General features: G+C 38.0%; 1 protein-coding gene and 1 long non-coding RNA gene across 3 annotated transcripts in view; one reads left to right on the top strand and one right to left on the bottom strand.

Moving 5' to 3' along the window:
* Positions 1-651: 651 nt before the first annotated feature.
* LOC309871819 lies at positions 652-2,380 on the bottom strand. Its single transcript, XR_014315499.1, has 3 exons — positions 2,227-2,380; positions 717-830; positions 652-676 (listed from the first exon to the last, which is right to left on the bottom strand). It is a non-coding gene; the product is annotated as an uncharacterized lncRNA (long non-coding RNA).
* A 26-nt stretch (positions 2,381-2,406) lies between these two features.
* The window catches only part of DNAJC27 (DnaJ heat shock protein family (Hsp40) member C27), a 29,687-nt gene continuing 16,474 nt past the window's right edge, over positions 2,407-15,619 (top strand). Inside the window, exons 1-3 of one of the 2 annotated variants that reach the window (XM_082745196.1) lie at positions 2,407-2,702; positions 10,620-10,702; positions 14,291-14,360. In XM_082745196.1, the coding sequence (XP_082601322.1) occupies positions 2,616-2,702; positions 10,620-10,702; positions 14,291-14,360 (240 nt within the window). In that variant the 5' untranslated portion in view covers positions 2,407-2,615. The remainder of the gene's footprint in view (positions 2,703-10,619; positions 10,703-14,290; positions 14,361-15,619) is intronic. The other variant, XM_082745197.1, reaches the window with a different exon arrangement.

Here is a 15,619-nt window from a genome sequence, read left to right as displayed (position 1 = left end):
CAACTTTTTTCTGCTGTTCTTAAAATTTTTCTGAGTGGAATTATTTCATAATAAAGATTTTTTAAATGCAACACAACACTACATTTTTAAGGTGGTATATACATCGGTAGTAAAACAATTTTTAAATGCCTGGAAATTAAAAGCACCAATTCAGATAGTTGCAACCTTTTAGAAAGAGGGAGGTTGGACGTATTGGGAAAGGACACACAGTATCAGTGATATTTCATTTGTTAAGCTATGCAGTGGATGCAGAGGTATTCATTATATTATTCTGTATACCTTTAACCAGGTCCAGATCCAAAAGATTTCATAATTTACTTTAAAAACACAGATTTAAAATATATAGTCTTTAATACATAAAAATAAAAAAGCACGAGTATAGGAAAGCATATGGCTAGTTACTGGGGAACTATCATGTACTTCATGTGCATTATCTTTTGTAATCCTTACCCTCACCACATGCCCATCTTATGCCAACGAAAAGTATAACAGGGCTGACTCCAGAGTATATGTTCCTAACTCCCACTTTCTAGGTTTGTACTATAAATAGCTAATGCACACTTTCTTCCTCTTTTTTAAAAACTTTTATTATTTTTTTAAAAGATTTTTTTTTTGAGAGAGAATGAGGGTTGGGGAGGGGCAGAGGGGGGGAGAGAGAGAGAGAGAAGCAGACTCGCTGATGAGCACAAAGTCTGATATGGGTCTCTACCCAGGACCTGAAAATCATGATCCGAGCTGAAGGCAGCCGCTTAACCAACTGAGCCGTTCAGGCACCCGCACTATTCTTCTTTCTGTATTAAAAACTGGAAAATAAAAGGGCTGGGGAGAACCTGAAGAAGAAGAAGAAGAAAGGAGGAGGAGGAGGAGGAGGAAGAGGAGAAGAGGAGGAGGAGGAGGAGAGGAGGAGGAGGAGAAGGAGAAGAAGACTGAAAAATAAAGCTCTTTTGCCTTTTCCATTCCAAATTAAATTGCACACCCAATAGAGAATATGGCTGTACATTTTCAAATCTCAGAAACATCAGTATGAAAAAAATGGTAAATTTTAAACTTTGGCCTGTTTTACTGCCCATATGCTCAATAGTGTCATACCTAATCAGCTTTTTAATAACTGAAGATTTGACATTTTGCTATTATTCTTCCACAACAGTTGTATCACAGGGCCAAAAGTGAACTAGCAAAGAAAATGTTTATTGCTTTGATTTATTAAATTATACTGATTGGTCAGCATCTAGATTTGTGAAGAATCAGTATAAATTCAATTCTTTTGAACTTTAAAATATCAAAATTCTGACCAGGACTTAGATTTCATGGTTGTAAAAAACCTTAGAAGCTTCAATAAAAAGTTTTATTACTTGGTGATTATAAATACAACCCAGAGTAAGCTTCTTTCTTAAAAATCATGTTTTAAAAATAAAATGTTTGAAAATAAGAAATTTTAAGGCTTTATTCACTATCTTCCTGCAATATATTTCCTTTAAGATGTTTAAAGCTATGTGAGAACAGAAATAATGCTACTTTTGCCCTTGTAATTTACTCGGAAGTTGGCAGCCACTCTTTTTCAAGGTACTAATCATTTGTCAAGTTCTATTTAACTTCTGTAATTCAAGAGGATGACTCAAAAATCTACTGTTCCTCCCAGACTGGTTTTTCTCTAAGCAGATCCTTTTCTCATCCCCTTGAATGAGAATAGAAAAGTGGTTATTTTAGGATTCGCTATTATTCTACGGTCATATTAACAGTACAAGGATGGTGAGCACAGATGATGGGGTTAACTTTGAATGTGAGTGGGAGGGAGAGGAAAATGAAGGAGCAAACAGCTACAAGGACACACACACACACCCCTTCTAAGAAATGTCTAATCTGAGCTTTCTTCCTACAGATAAGGACTATGTAATAAGAGCAATGACTCAACTAAAATCAGTCTTGACTCCAAATAGACAAGCTATTTTTTTTGTTTTTTAACAATAGTTAACGGGATTCAGATCTCGCCTAACGCTCCTGTTCCAGAACCAGGGCCCCGACTTCTCTAAGTCCCCGTAAGAGAAACATAATATGGGTAAGCGGGGTTATCAGCGCAGACCCGCCCATAGGGACGGAAGAATTCAGAAAAACACCCCCAAACATACTACGGTCTACTTCCGAATTTTTAGCGCGACTGGGCCTGGACCCACAATTCCAAATACTCCCAGCCCGAGGATCTGCCCCAAACCCCCAATACATTTCTACCACTCGGAGGTGAAACGTTAACAAATGCCGCTTGCCCTGGCGCCCCCGCACCCCCGCCGCGCGCCCCAAGGGCGACTTCCTGCGGAGAGACTCAGCCCCGCACGTCGGCGCGACTCCTGGGAACAGGTAATCAAAACCTCGTCCCCAGAGCCCGGTGATGACGTCACGCCGCCCCTTTCTAGCATCGCGAGACTGTCTGCTCCCACCCCCAGTTCCCAGTGCTCCCTACCGCCCGCGCCCGCTGCTAGGCAGCGGCGGGGATGGCGAGCCGCGGAGCCGGGGCGGTGACGATAGCAGCGAGTCCGCCATTGGACGAGCAGCCCTGAGGGACGGGCCAGCCTGGTGAACAAGGAGATAGCGAGGCGGGTGGCCCCGAGAGAGCGAGGGCAATGGAGGCCAACATGCCGAAGCGGAAGGAGCCTGGCAAGTCCCTGCGCATCAAAGTCATCTCCATGGGCAACGCTGAAGTGGGAAAAGTGAGTACTGCGCTGGGAGGGGCGGGACCTCAGCGCGGCGGGGCGACGTGCCCATTGGCTGGGAGGGCGGCCACTCAACTGCCCGGGGCCCGGCCTCCTCCCCGCCCCTGAGCAGGCCCGGGTCTCCTCCTAGGGGAAGCGCCTCCGTGAGGAAAACTCTCGTGACCTTTTTGACCTTTGGTTGCCCCCCCCTCCTCCTCCACTGACGTCACTCTCCATAAGAAGGTGTCTCCTGTGACCGCTCACCTTTGAATGTATCCCTAAAAGAGTAAGGAGGCGTCGGTCCTTATGTCAGATCGTCTTCCTACTACCCTGTCTGCCTTCTAGGTGACCTGTCCAGGACTTAGAGGTGCAGAATAAAAGTTGAGTTACCCCAACCGTTCTTGGGAGCCTAAGGGAGCTGACCGGGGTGCATGTGAGGATTGGCGTTTGTGAATGTTGCTCCGCGGACATGGAGCCCAGAACCTATTTTAAGAGCGCAATTGAGGGTGACATTTTTCGCAAGGGAAGTGCAGTGGATGTCACGGAGCCTGCATTTTGTTTTGTGTATTGCCTTTGTGTTTTTGTTTTTGTTTTTGTTTTCCGGTGGTGTCATCATACTCATTCTCTCAAAGCCTTCGTCCTGCCACCTTTCTCTTGGCTGGCTCTCCTGGGTCCCAGCTGTAAGCTCCCCCATAGTTGGGGGGGTTGTCGGGGGGCAAGAGGGACCAAAGCTCTTCCCCCAAGTGAACTCTAAACTGTCTCCTCTTCACCCAAATTGTCTCCCTTTCTGGGTAAGTGGAAACTATTGGTTAAGAACCTTCCAAGGTCATCAAATCAACGACAGAGACAGGATTAGAACCTGAGTCTTCACAGCCTATTGCAGTTCTCGCTCCATCATTGCATGCTGTGAAAATCAAAAGAGCCCTTAATGGAGGTGTTTAGGCCGATGCTCTGCACATTGTTGATGCTCAGTAAATGTTTAGTAGTGCCTTTTCTTTCCATTTAGTAATATCCTGTACTATTTATGTATCTTTGTATATATATATGTATTAACAGAAGTTCACTGGAACTCTACATTTATTGAACACCAGCTATGTGCCAGGCATTAAAAAGAAAAGAATAAAGCCTTTAAAAGGTTTATTAGTGAGCTGGCTAAGTTAGCATGCATCACTTTTACCATTTTCCTGTGCCTAATGGTGCAACACTAAAAATAGCCCAGGGACGCCTGGGTGGCTCAGTTGGTTGGACGACTGCCTTCGGCTCAGGCCATGATCCCGGAGTCCTGGGATCGAGTCCTGCATCGTGCTCCCAGCTCCATGGGGAGTCTGCTTCTCCCTCTGACCTTCTCCTCGCTCATGCTTTCTCTCACTGCCTCTCTCTCAAATAAATAAATAAAATCTTTAAAAATAGCCCAAAATGCCCAGTGTCACATTTTTTTTAACATTGTTCTATATTTATTAGCCAATGGAATTAGACAAGAGGAAAAAAAATAGGAGATACTGGAAAGGAGAAGGCAAAATTATTACTATTTGCTAATGATATGATTATTTATCTTGAAATTTAAAGAGAATTAACTGAAAAACTTTGAGAAACAATAAGAAAATTCAGTAAAGCAAAATTAATATGCAAAAATTAACAGCTATAGTATATTAAATAGTATTATTAATATATAATTGAGAAATTATTTTAATTTACAAGAACAGCCAAAATAAAATGCCTAGGCTTAAACTCAAGAAGAAATAGGTAGGACCTATATAAAGAAAAATTCAGAGCTCTACAAAGTGACATAAAATTTCTTAGGCACATGGAAAGATATACTTTTCCCTTAATTAGGATCACTCAACATTTTAGAGATGTCAGTTCTTTAAAATAATCTACAAATGTAATTCAATCCTAGTTAAAATACTAGTTAAAATAAAAATAAGGGTTTTTTTTTTCCTTTCAGAATATAATAGAAAGTATTAAGGTCCTTATGAAAAATTAAATGTAAGAATAACTAAGAAAACTGAAAAAAAAAAAGAAAGAAAAAACACTACCAGATAATAAAACATATTTTGAATTACCAAGTTTTTCCTGTTGATGCTGAGAAGGACATAGAGAGACATCAGTGGAATAGACTGGAGTCTAGAAGTAAATCCAAGCATAAGGAAATTTATAACAAATATAGTAAAGTGGTAGGAAAGTAGGGACCATTTAATAAATACTGCTGGAACAACTATTTACTGTTTGGGAGTCAGGTGGATTCCTCTTGCATTGCTTTCTCAAAAATGAATTTTAGGTGGATCAAAGATTTAAATGTAACTTAAAAAAAAATTGCCAGGGCACCTGGGTGGCTCAGTTGGTTAAGCATCTGACTCTCGATTTTGGCTCAGGTCATGATTTCAGGATCATGAAATTGAGCCCCATGTTAGGCTCCATGCTGGGTATGGAGCTTCCTTAAGATTCTCTCTGTCTCTCCTGCCGCCCTTCCTCTCCCCTCACACATTCTCTCTCTCTCTCTCAAAAAAAAAAAAAAAAAAAAAAAAAAAAAGCCTTATTTATAAAAGTAACACATATTCATTTTAAAGAATTTGGAAAATATAGAAAGATAAACAATTTTAAGTTAAAAATTAAGACATACCCTAGTAAATAATCTTTGGCTTAAAGGGCAAATCAAAACAAATGACAAAATAACTAGAAAGCAGTTAAAGAGATTCTATACTGAAAACTTCAGGACAAAATTAAACCTGTAGTCAAAGGAAAACACATTATCTTATTCATTTCTAAAGAAGAGAGAGAGAAAAACTAAAGGAACTTAATGGTTTTACAACTTTGTGAGTGTACAAAAAAACCACTGAAGTGTATACCTTAAAAGTGTGAATTTTGTAATATGGTATATCTCATTTCAAAAGGAACTTAATACCTAAGACATTAGGAAAAGGTCACAAAATAGACCAAAAGAAAGTTTGGAAAATTAAAATTAATAAAGAAAGAAAAGTGCCTTAACAAATCTATTTAAGAAGAAAATAGAGAAAATGAGAAATTTCAAGATTAGTACTAAAAGGGAGACAAAATCACATACTAGAAGAGATTAAAAGAATGACTAGGAAATATTACATCCAGTTCTGTAGAAGCACATTTGAAAATGTAGGGGTAATGAAGGACTTCCTAGCAAAATATAAATGACCAAAACTGACTCAAAAAGAAGTAGAAAATCCAATTCCTTAGACACATAATAAGAATTAGAAAAACAATGAAAAGATTTATCCTTCTAAAAGGTATCAGGATCAGATGGCTTCATGAATAAACTTTATTTAAGCTTTAAATAATTTTAAGGCAAAGAAAAAGGTGAACAGCTCTCCAGTTTATTATATGAAGTCGTGGTAACTAGCAAAACTTGATATAGTATCAAAACAGAAAAGTATATCCCAATTTCACAAATATAGAGAGATGTATAATTTCTTAAATATCAACAAATAGAATTCAGTAGTATATCAAAAATAATCCACTACTAGCAAAGAGAGTTTATCCCTGGAATGCAAACATGGTTCAATATTAAGTTCGTCAACATAATTTGTTACATTAACTGACTACTGGAGAAAATTTTTTCAGTACTAGAAAAACATTTGATATAATCAAGTAGTCAATCCTAATAAAAATTTTAAGCAGAATCAGAATAAAATGAAACTACTTAAATATGAAAGACAATATTTATTATTAGCGAACAGCAAACATCATAGCAAATGGTACAATGCTAGGTCTATTTCCATTAAAATTAGGTACGAAAAGGGTACTTGCTATTTTCCTTTATTACTCAGCATTGTTTTAGAGGTTCTAGAAATTCAGTAAGAAATAGGGGATTTCCAAGGGCTTAATCTTCTCTATGGGAGAATCCTGAAATTCTCTGTGGTCTTTGTGTATATCTGATTCAGCTTTCTGCCTTGGCAGTCAACCTACTCCGAAGACCCAGTCCAGTTCTCAGTGTCCTCTAGGGTCAGACTCTTTGTAACATCCAACTTTGAAGCTTGCCCTAATTTTAGATTTCCAGTTAAATTTAATAAATATTTTCCTGTTAAATTAGTTGAATTGAGTTTTCAAATGTTCTACAATATTGTATATACTTCTTGGAGTTTACTTCTCTGTCTTAACAATAGACATGATAATCCCTCCAAGTAATCCAGTACAGCTCTACTCTTTTTCATTTGTATATAGTCCACAATATGCAAGCATTCCTCTGTTGATGAGAATTCATGTCATTTCCAGCTTTTCCCCTATTAACAAACATTGTTGCAATAAATACTCCCTGTGTGTGTGTGTGTGTGTGTGTGTGTGTGTGTATGTACACACGTAAATACTGGTTTTCTAATTTCTATAGACTAAATTTCCAGGGGTGGAATGCTGAGTTCAAGAGCATATTTTAAAATTTTCATAGCTATTGCCAACTCTACTTAAAAAAACTGTGTTTCGGGGCACCTGGGTGGCTCAGTGGGTTAAAGCCTCTGCCTTCGGCTCAGGTCATGATCCCGGGGTCCTGGGATCGAGCCCCACATCGGGTTCTCTGCTCAGCAGTGAGCCTGCTTCCTCCTCTCTCTCTGCCTGCTTCTCTGTGATGTCAAATAAATAAATAAAATATTAAAAAAAAAAAAAAAACTGTGTTTCTACCAACAATATGGTATGGAGGTACCCTTTTTCCCATATCCCTGCCAACACAGGTGTTGTCATTGTTTTAATGACTCCCAGTCTGGTTAGTGAGAATTATTACTTTAATTTGCATTTCATGGATTACGGATGAAGTTGAGCACCTTTTCATATGCTTATTGGCTATTTGGATTTGCTGTTCTGTATATTTATATTCACTATTTATTTTTCTATTGGATAACGTGTCTTATCAATTTTTCTGGTTCAGGGACATCAGAGATAATAACTTTTGCCAGTCATATAAGTAATGAATATTTGTCTGGATATGTCATTGTCTTTTAATATTTTTACAAATATTTTGCCATATAATTGCTTTTGTTATTATTATTTCTTTTTAAATAAATTTATTTATTTATTTGATAGACAAACACAGCGAGAGAGGGAGCACAAGCAGGGGGAGTGGGAGAGGGAGAAGCAGGCTCTCCGCTGAGCAGAGAGCCTGATGTGGACTGTATCCCAAAACCCTGGGATCATGACCTGAGCCAAAGGCAGACGCTTAACTCACTGAGCCATCCAGGTACCCCTATTACTATTTTTTTTTATATACTCAGTTGTGCCTGTCTTTGCTTCCTTCCTTTTTTTTTCCTTTTTTTTAAGATTTATTTATTTATTAGGTGGGGGAGGGTCTGAGGAAGAAGCAGACTCTCCGCTGAGCAGGGAGCATGATGAGGGGCTCAGTCCCTGGACTCCGGGATCACAGCTGAAGCCAAAGGTTTAACTGGCTAAGCCACCCCCACACTCCTGTCTTTTCTTTTATGTTTTTTGAGTTTCCTTTCTTGGTTGAAAATGTTTTCCTAAGATTGTACATATGTTGCACATTTCTTTTGCACTTGATCTTAGCCAAAGGGCCGAGAAGTGTTGGTGCACATTTTCTTCTGAAATTTTTGTTGTTTTATTTTTAAATTTTGAAATCACAAATTCATCTGAATTATTCTGTATTTAGAGAAAGGCCTAACTTGTGTAAGTAGCATTTTACCAAATAAATCACTCTTTTCCCCTTAACTTTAAAGATTTTATTTATTTATTTGAGAGAGACTGAGAGAGAGAACATGAGAGGGGAGAAGGTGAGAGGGAGAAGCAGACTCCCCATGGAGCTGGGAGCCTGATGCAGGACTCAGTCCTGATAGTCCGGGATCATGACCTGAGCTGAAGGCAGTTGCTTAACCAACTGAGCCACCCAGTTGCCCATTTCCTCTTAACTTTAAATATCACCTTGGTCACTTTTAAACTCTCTTCTTTTAATAGGATCTATTTCTGGGCTCTCTCCTCTGTTCTACTGACCTATTTGTCTATTCTTACGCCAATATGATATTGTCTTGATTGGTTTCAGACTGTATTTTAATATCTATTAAGGTAGCTTCCCTCTTCTTTCTATTATCCTGCCCATTCCTCTTTTTCATATTTTGATTAGTTCTTCCCAGATAGTTGTTCTTTCATATGAATTTTAGGAAAATTCTATTAAAAACAGAGGCCCAAACCTGTTAAGATTTTAACTGAATCTGTGTAAAAAGAGAAAAGTACCTAAAAATCTATTTAAGAAAAATAGTGAGAGCAAAACATTCTCTCTATATTTATGTTATTTAACTTATAAGAACTTATAAGAGTCTAAGGACCAGGAGCCCTATTTATGTAATAGGGAGTGGTTATTAATACAATTACTTAAATATGTGTCTTGTGAAATACTTATAACTAGTGTTTAAATAGTGTACTGTAGTTAAAGGACTGCCAGGCCTCTTAATCTCATGAATAATTTAGAAAAAGGCTATATTCATTTTCCCAAGCTATTGTGAGAGAAAATATTTGTGAAGTGCGTTCCAGCTATAAAATGCTTTTAAAAGTATAGCCTCTTAGCAGTAGTCACTCCAAAGAAATTTTTCCTTTAGTTCACAGTAAGCTTATTAACTGCTTTTTAAATTAACTGTCCTATTTAATTTAGGTTAACATTCATCGGGGAAGGATTTGAGCAAAATAAACTCCGTTACTAGCACTCCCAAATAAATTGTAAGTTTCATGAGTGCTAAGGGTTGTTATTAATATACAAGTCTTTTAAAATTGGTTTTCACTTGCACTGAGCAAATTTCAATGGCATGAGCAAAAAGATAGAAGTAAAATGCCAGCGTTTGTTGTCCTCAAATAGTTTACCATCTAGCTGAAGAGATAATGTGAATATGTACATGCAAAATGATAACTTACAATACAAAGCCATGTATGACTGCTGGTGTGTGTGTGTGCATGTGTGTGTGTGTAATATATGTGTGTATATTAGTATGTGTATCAAGTATTGGAAGAGTTCAGATGCAGGCAAGATCTCTTAAAACCTGGAGCTCAGAGCTTGAGCTGGGCCTTAAAGGACAAGTCAAGATTTGGAAAGAAGGGAGAAAGCTCATTCCAACTGGAGGGTAAGTCATGACAAAAGCTAGGAAGCCAGGTGTCCAGGAGTTTTGCGGAAATGGAGAGTTTGTATTAGAAGGGTTCAGACAGGGAATGCAGATTAGGGCCAGATTATGGAGGACCTTAAATAAAGGACAAAGGAATTTGGGTTTCAGACTTGGCACTGAGAAACCACTGACGATTTTTGAGTTAGGGAAGTGAAAAATGTCAGTGGTGTGCCATATTGACTGAGGTTGGGACAAAAGGAAGGCAGAAAGACCAATAAAGAATTTCCTACTGTTGTCTAGTAGATGATAAGAATCTAAACCCAAAAGGTGTAAGTGGGAATTAGAATGAGAAGGAGGCAGGAAACCTTCAGAAGGTTTAGAAAGGCTCAGAATCAAACATGGCTTTAATATTCTGATCCTCTGTGGTTGGGAAAATGGTGGTATTAACAGAATCAGGATGTCAGCAGGATGAACTGTTCTTATGTATAGGATTAGGCCATTTTGGGACATGTCGAATTTGAGGTAACAGCAGGACACCCAAGTAGAAAGTAGTCTTAGTATTGAAGGTATAGATGTGCTTTTGAGAAGGGAGGTCAACGCTAAACGTTTTGGTGGTATTGTTGAAAGCATAAGAGTAAGTCTTCAAAAGAAAAGAGCACAAGGATGGAGAACTAAACTGAAAACATGTTTGGTGCTAGGGAAGAATATTTAAGTAATTTTTTCTTAAAATTTTCACTTTTATCATTTTTTTTGGTTCTTTGAAAATGCTTTCTCTCTCATTGTGGTAAGTGAAGAAACCATGATGAACTGTTCCTATATTGTATGTTTCCAGAGTGTATTTACTAAAAGCCTGCATTTTTTTTTTTTTTTACCTTTTTAGAGCTGTATTATAAAACGATACTGTGAGAAAAGATTTGTGTCTAAATATCTTGCAACCATTGGAATTGACTATGGAGTCACAAAGTAAGTACATTGTTTTTTTGGGCTTGTAAGTTACATAGACCTTTGAATGCCTATAAAATGATGTGTCTTGAAATAGGTGCTCTGAAAATAAACCAGGAAAGATTGGAATAAAAGACCTTTACAGAAATGTAGTGATCATATAATTTATTCATCACTGACCACATTCTTTTTTGCCAGGCCCTCCCTTAGGTATAGGGTCTGCAGCAATGAGCAAGTTAATGTAAAACCCAACTGACAGATGTGCCTTTTTATGACACATGTTTGTATTAATGGGTCCTATTAGCAGATGTGTTTGTAGAGCATTTTGAGATATTCTTTCTAAAAAGTATATATATTATGTGGAAAATTTTCTACCAGACAACATCATTTATTGGTTTATGATCTTTATAGCCTATTGGTATCTAGAAAATGATCTGGGAGAAGTAAAACTGGGAAGAAGTGGGGATTTATCTGGACGTGACTCAGGGAGGGTTGAGCTTGGGGAGGTAGGATTACATTAGCAGGAAATAATACTGCCAGTGCAGAGAACCGAGGTACACAGCACTCTCCTGGAAGGTGGAATTTCAGGGACTTACTATTCTGGCCCTAAGCTGCCTCTTCTTCCCTCTTGTTTCATTCCTTTACACACTTTAGCCTCCCTCCACACTACACCGCTGTCCTCATATTTTTCTTGTCTCAGTGCCATTATTTATTCTGTCTACCTGAAGTGTCCTTTCCCTGCATCTCCATCTGTCAGACTTTCCAAGATGTGAAATGGTCTTGTTCCCATGAGGTCTTGGAATAGCTCCTTTATTAGTGAGGACTCTTTTTGGTTGCAAATGACAGAAATATTAAACTTTTCTATGCTGTTTATGGTACTTAGAATAAATTGCCACATGTCGTTATTTTTATATGTTAAATGTCTCCTGCTAGATTATAAGCTCCACGAAGAAGGGGCTATTAGTATAAATCATCCCCAAGTGCCTGGTACAGTGCTTGTACAGAGTAGATACTCAAAAACTACGTATTATTAGGTAAGATAGGACTGAAGAGGAAGTTTGCAAGATTAGAACATGAGGGCAGCTTTCAAGAAGGTAGACTGAAGTGGTGGGTGGGTGTATCTGTACTTCAGGACACAGAGTTTCATCAGTGATAGGGCAGGAGATCCTGTTTCAGGTTCTGGTTTGAATCCATATAAGTAGCTAATTTATTCCCCTAAGAAATGAGTATTACCATATTACACCATAGAACTGTGGTCGTTTAGTCAACAGACTCTTCTATTTCGGGCTGAAAGTTTTGGGGGGAAAGATGGTTGTCCCATGGCGAATCAGGAGGCTATAACTGAGAGGAACCCAAGTCAAAGCAGCTCAAGCAAAATAATAATAATAATAATAATAATAATAATAAGCATAAATAAAGGATATTAATAAATTCACATGATCCAGTTATAAGGATGCTGGGCTTAGAGATGGCTGGAACCAGGGACAGAATAGAGACAGATCATTTACTCCATCTCTCTCCACCTTATATCTTCCTCTCATGGCTTCCAGCAGATCTCAGACTCACAGTGTGAATTTTACTTCCAGAGACGGACAAAAGTTAGTATTCCAAGTTTAAAAATCCCAGGGAAGGGGTGCCTGGGTGGCTCAGTCATTGAGTGGCTGCCTTCAGCTCAGGTCATGATCCTGGGGTCCTGGGATTGAGCCCCACATCAGGCTCCCTGCTCAGCGGGAAGTCTGCTTCTCCCTCTCCCACTCCTCCTGCTTGTGTTCCCACTCTCACTGTCTCTCTTTCTGTCAGGTAAATAAATAAAATCTTAAAAAAAAAAAAAAAAGAATCCCACAAAATAATAGATACGCATTCCATCCTCCCTGTTTCCAACATGGCGAAGCTCAAATTCCAGCATGCTGAAGAATTACCTGTAGAGTTTGTAAAAATGCAGATTCCTAGGACCTGCCCACCACGATTCTGATTTGCCAGGTCTGAGATGGGGCACAGGAATCTGCATTTTTAAAAGTCTCTCATAATAATGATACAGGTGGTCTTCAGGCCATAATCTAGGAAAGCACAACCTTGAGGTAATGAATTACCAATTTTCTTAAAGTAATTGCCTCTGTCTGGCATCTGAATTAAATTAACCTCTTTCAGTTTCAATGTGTGAATGCATTTTTTACTTTATGGCCTTTAGTTACCTCCCCTGTCAGCTGCTATCTCTTTAAGGCAAAATTTTCTAGTATAAATTATTATACCAGATCTTCTCCAGATGCTCTCAGGCTCTGTTGTTATTTTGTTTGCTATTCTCACATCCTCTTTTGTAAGATGGATCCTGATTTCACAGATGTTAAAATGAAAGCAAATATGCATTTTAGAATTGATGAAATATGGTAGAAAATTCAGGAATAAAGAAATGATTAGCTTAATTTACGTCTACAAGTAATATAAAACAACTGTAGGAATTATGATTTCAGAATAGAAAGTGGATATTATAGATGCGGACAAGGGGATAATAACAATAAACAAACCAGGAGGTTGTACAGGGACAATGACACCAAGCACCGATGTCCTTGTATCCTGGAGGAGGGGTTCATGTCAGTGTTGTGCAAACTGAAACATGTCACTTAAAAACATAATGATTCTACCCTGTTAATTTATTGTGAATAATTCCTATTCTTAACTTAGAGGGGTCTTTCAGGAAATATTTCTTGTGATGAGGAAACGTATTTAAAGTTCAATAATTCTAGTTCATTTCAGTTCCCTTTTCTTTTGTTAAATTCAGTAACAAGTACATTTCATACTTTTTATTTTAAAATGGATAATCGCATTTTTATAAAAAAAAATACTTATGCTCATCAGTCATAGCTATGCATAGAAGACTGTATGATGTTTATCGATAATGACAAAGGTTTTTTTCTGGGTGATAGGATTTGGGATAAATTTTAAACTTTCATCTTTGTATTTTTTTTTTAGTGTTTGAAATACTTAAAATACTTCATTAATTTATTTACCAGTAGTGATTTTTCTGGAAAAAAATAAAAAGGACAAGATGCAAATATGCTACCACGTTGAATAGTATTTAATTCTAATATGAATGGTTGTTATTTTTCCTTTTTGTTCTTTTCTCTATTTAAAAATTTTTGAAAACAAGTTGATTTGCTTCTACTCAATGAAGATCACACACTTTAGTTACTGTTCGACGTGGTAACCCAGCATAACCACTAGCAATGAAGATGTCTTCTTAAGTGAAATAAAGTATTTTGTTTTCCTTCCTCTCAGTCCTACTTGTCCCACATCGGTTTTCTTAGTTCCATGGTAGTAGCCACCGTTTGTTAGTTAAGGGGGACGGACTGAAGTATCTTGAGGCAAGCTGAAGGTAAATGAAGGTGCTTGTTACAGTGGGCTCAGTGTTCTGAAAATAAGGAGGGCAAGATGATCTGCCAAATTACCAGCTTCTGTTGTAATGATTATCTGTTCTCAAGAAGAGGCACTATGAAAGCTTCTTTTAAATTTCATACACATACTTTTTTAAAATTAATAAACGACATAAATGATTTCAATGGGAATGCAGAAGCCATAACCTTCTTTGGAATTGTTTCCATTTGAACATTGCAGGGTACAAGTCAGAGACAGAGAAATCAAAGTTAACATCTTTGATATGGCTGGCCATCCCTTCTTCTATGAGGTAAGAAAGACTTTTTGAGAAAATCTGCGTCCAGTATTTTCAGTGGGTTAGGGAAAGATCCCGAGTTATTAGAAACTACCAGTATGCAAATCATGTATAAAATTAAGTGAATTTAGCTGGTGGGTGTGGCTTCCTTTCTGAGCCTTAACTGAATGGAAACCTGTTGGTCTTTTGTTCCATCCCCTTAGATAGTGATAGGAAATTCCATTGCTAATGTTTCAAACACTTAGATAAGACATTTTAAATTTCAAAGGACTGTTGCTTTTATGCTTTATACCTTCCTGATCGATGGCCGCCATTCATTCACCGCATACCAGTGTGTCAGTTTGGACGCTGGTAATACACAGTCCCTGTCCTCATGGAACATAAATATGTCAAAGAAGACGGATATTAAACAAATGACAGAATGCTTGGGAGCATTTAATATCTAGCCTAGTATCTGGGAGGACAGGAAGCCTTGTTGAAGGAAGCAACATTTAAAGTAAGCTTTGATGGATAAGTAAGAATTACGTAGATTGGTGGGAATCCAGGGATGATGTGATACACAGGATAGTTTTGAGTGGTACAGACTGTAATAGTTTGGAGAATGAATGTCTCTAATGATGAGGTCATACTGCCTCACAAGTTCATCCTTTTCACTGTTAAAAACTCTAGATTAACAACTCCCTTTTGAAGGCTTCCTTCCTTTGACTTTCACTATTGATCTTGGGCTTGTTTTTAGAACAACATAGACTGAGTCTGTGCTTCTACAATGGAACCTTTCTAAAATCTGTTAATCCGCTCCTTTTCAGGTAAAATATTTTCTAGCCCTGCCCCAGCTAGGCTTCTAAACATCCTTTGTAGATAACCTCTAGTTAGCTAATGGGGAGATGACAACTGAGCACAACATTCCAGATATTGTCTAGTGAAAAGCACTGAGTGTTCTTTACTTTCTGTCATTAGACACTGGACGTCTTATCAATGCAAATTGAAATTACAATAGCTTTCCCCCCCAGCAGCTCAAAAAGATAACAGTATAATTAATAGAAGCTTCTTGAAATCACCACTTCTGAAGTAACTTTTCTCTGAATAGCTTCAATTTTTTCTTTTTTGTCAAATATTTACTTGTCCATAGCTCAAACCCTCCTTTTTGACAAGACCAAAGCCATCTTCTCCCTAAGCCCCAAACTGACCAAAGTATATTTTTGCTCGGCACACAGCGGGTGAAGCGTCCATAGCCATTGTCATGATCCCTGGCTTCCCCCCATCCTGGCGGCCTG

This window comes from Mustela nivalis (genome assembly GCF_964662115.1).
Source record: "Mustela nivalis genome assembly, chromosome: 8".
In the NCBI taxonomy this organism is placed as follows: Eukaryota; Metazoa; Chordata; class Mammalia; order Carnivora; family Mustelidae; genus Mustela; species Mustela nivalis.
This window is presented reverse-complemented; position numbering and strand designations above follow the sequence as displayed.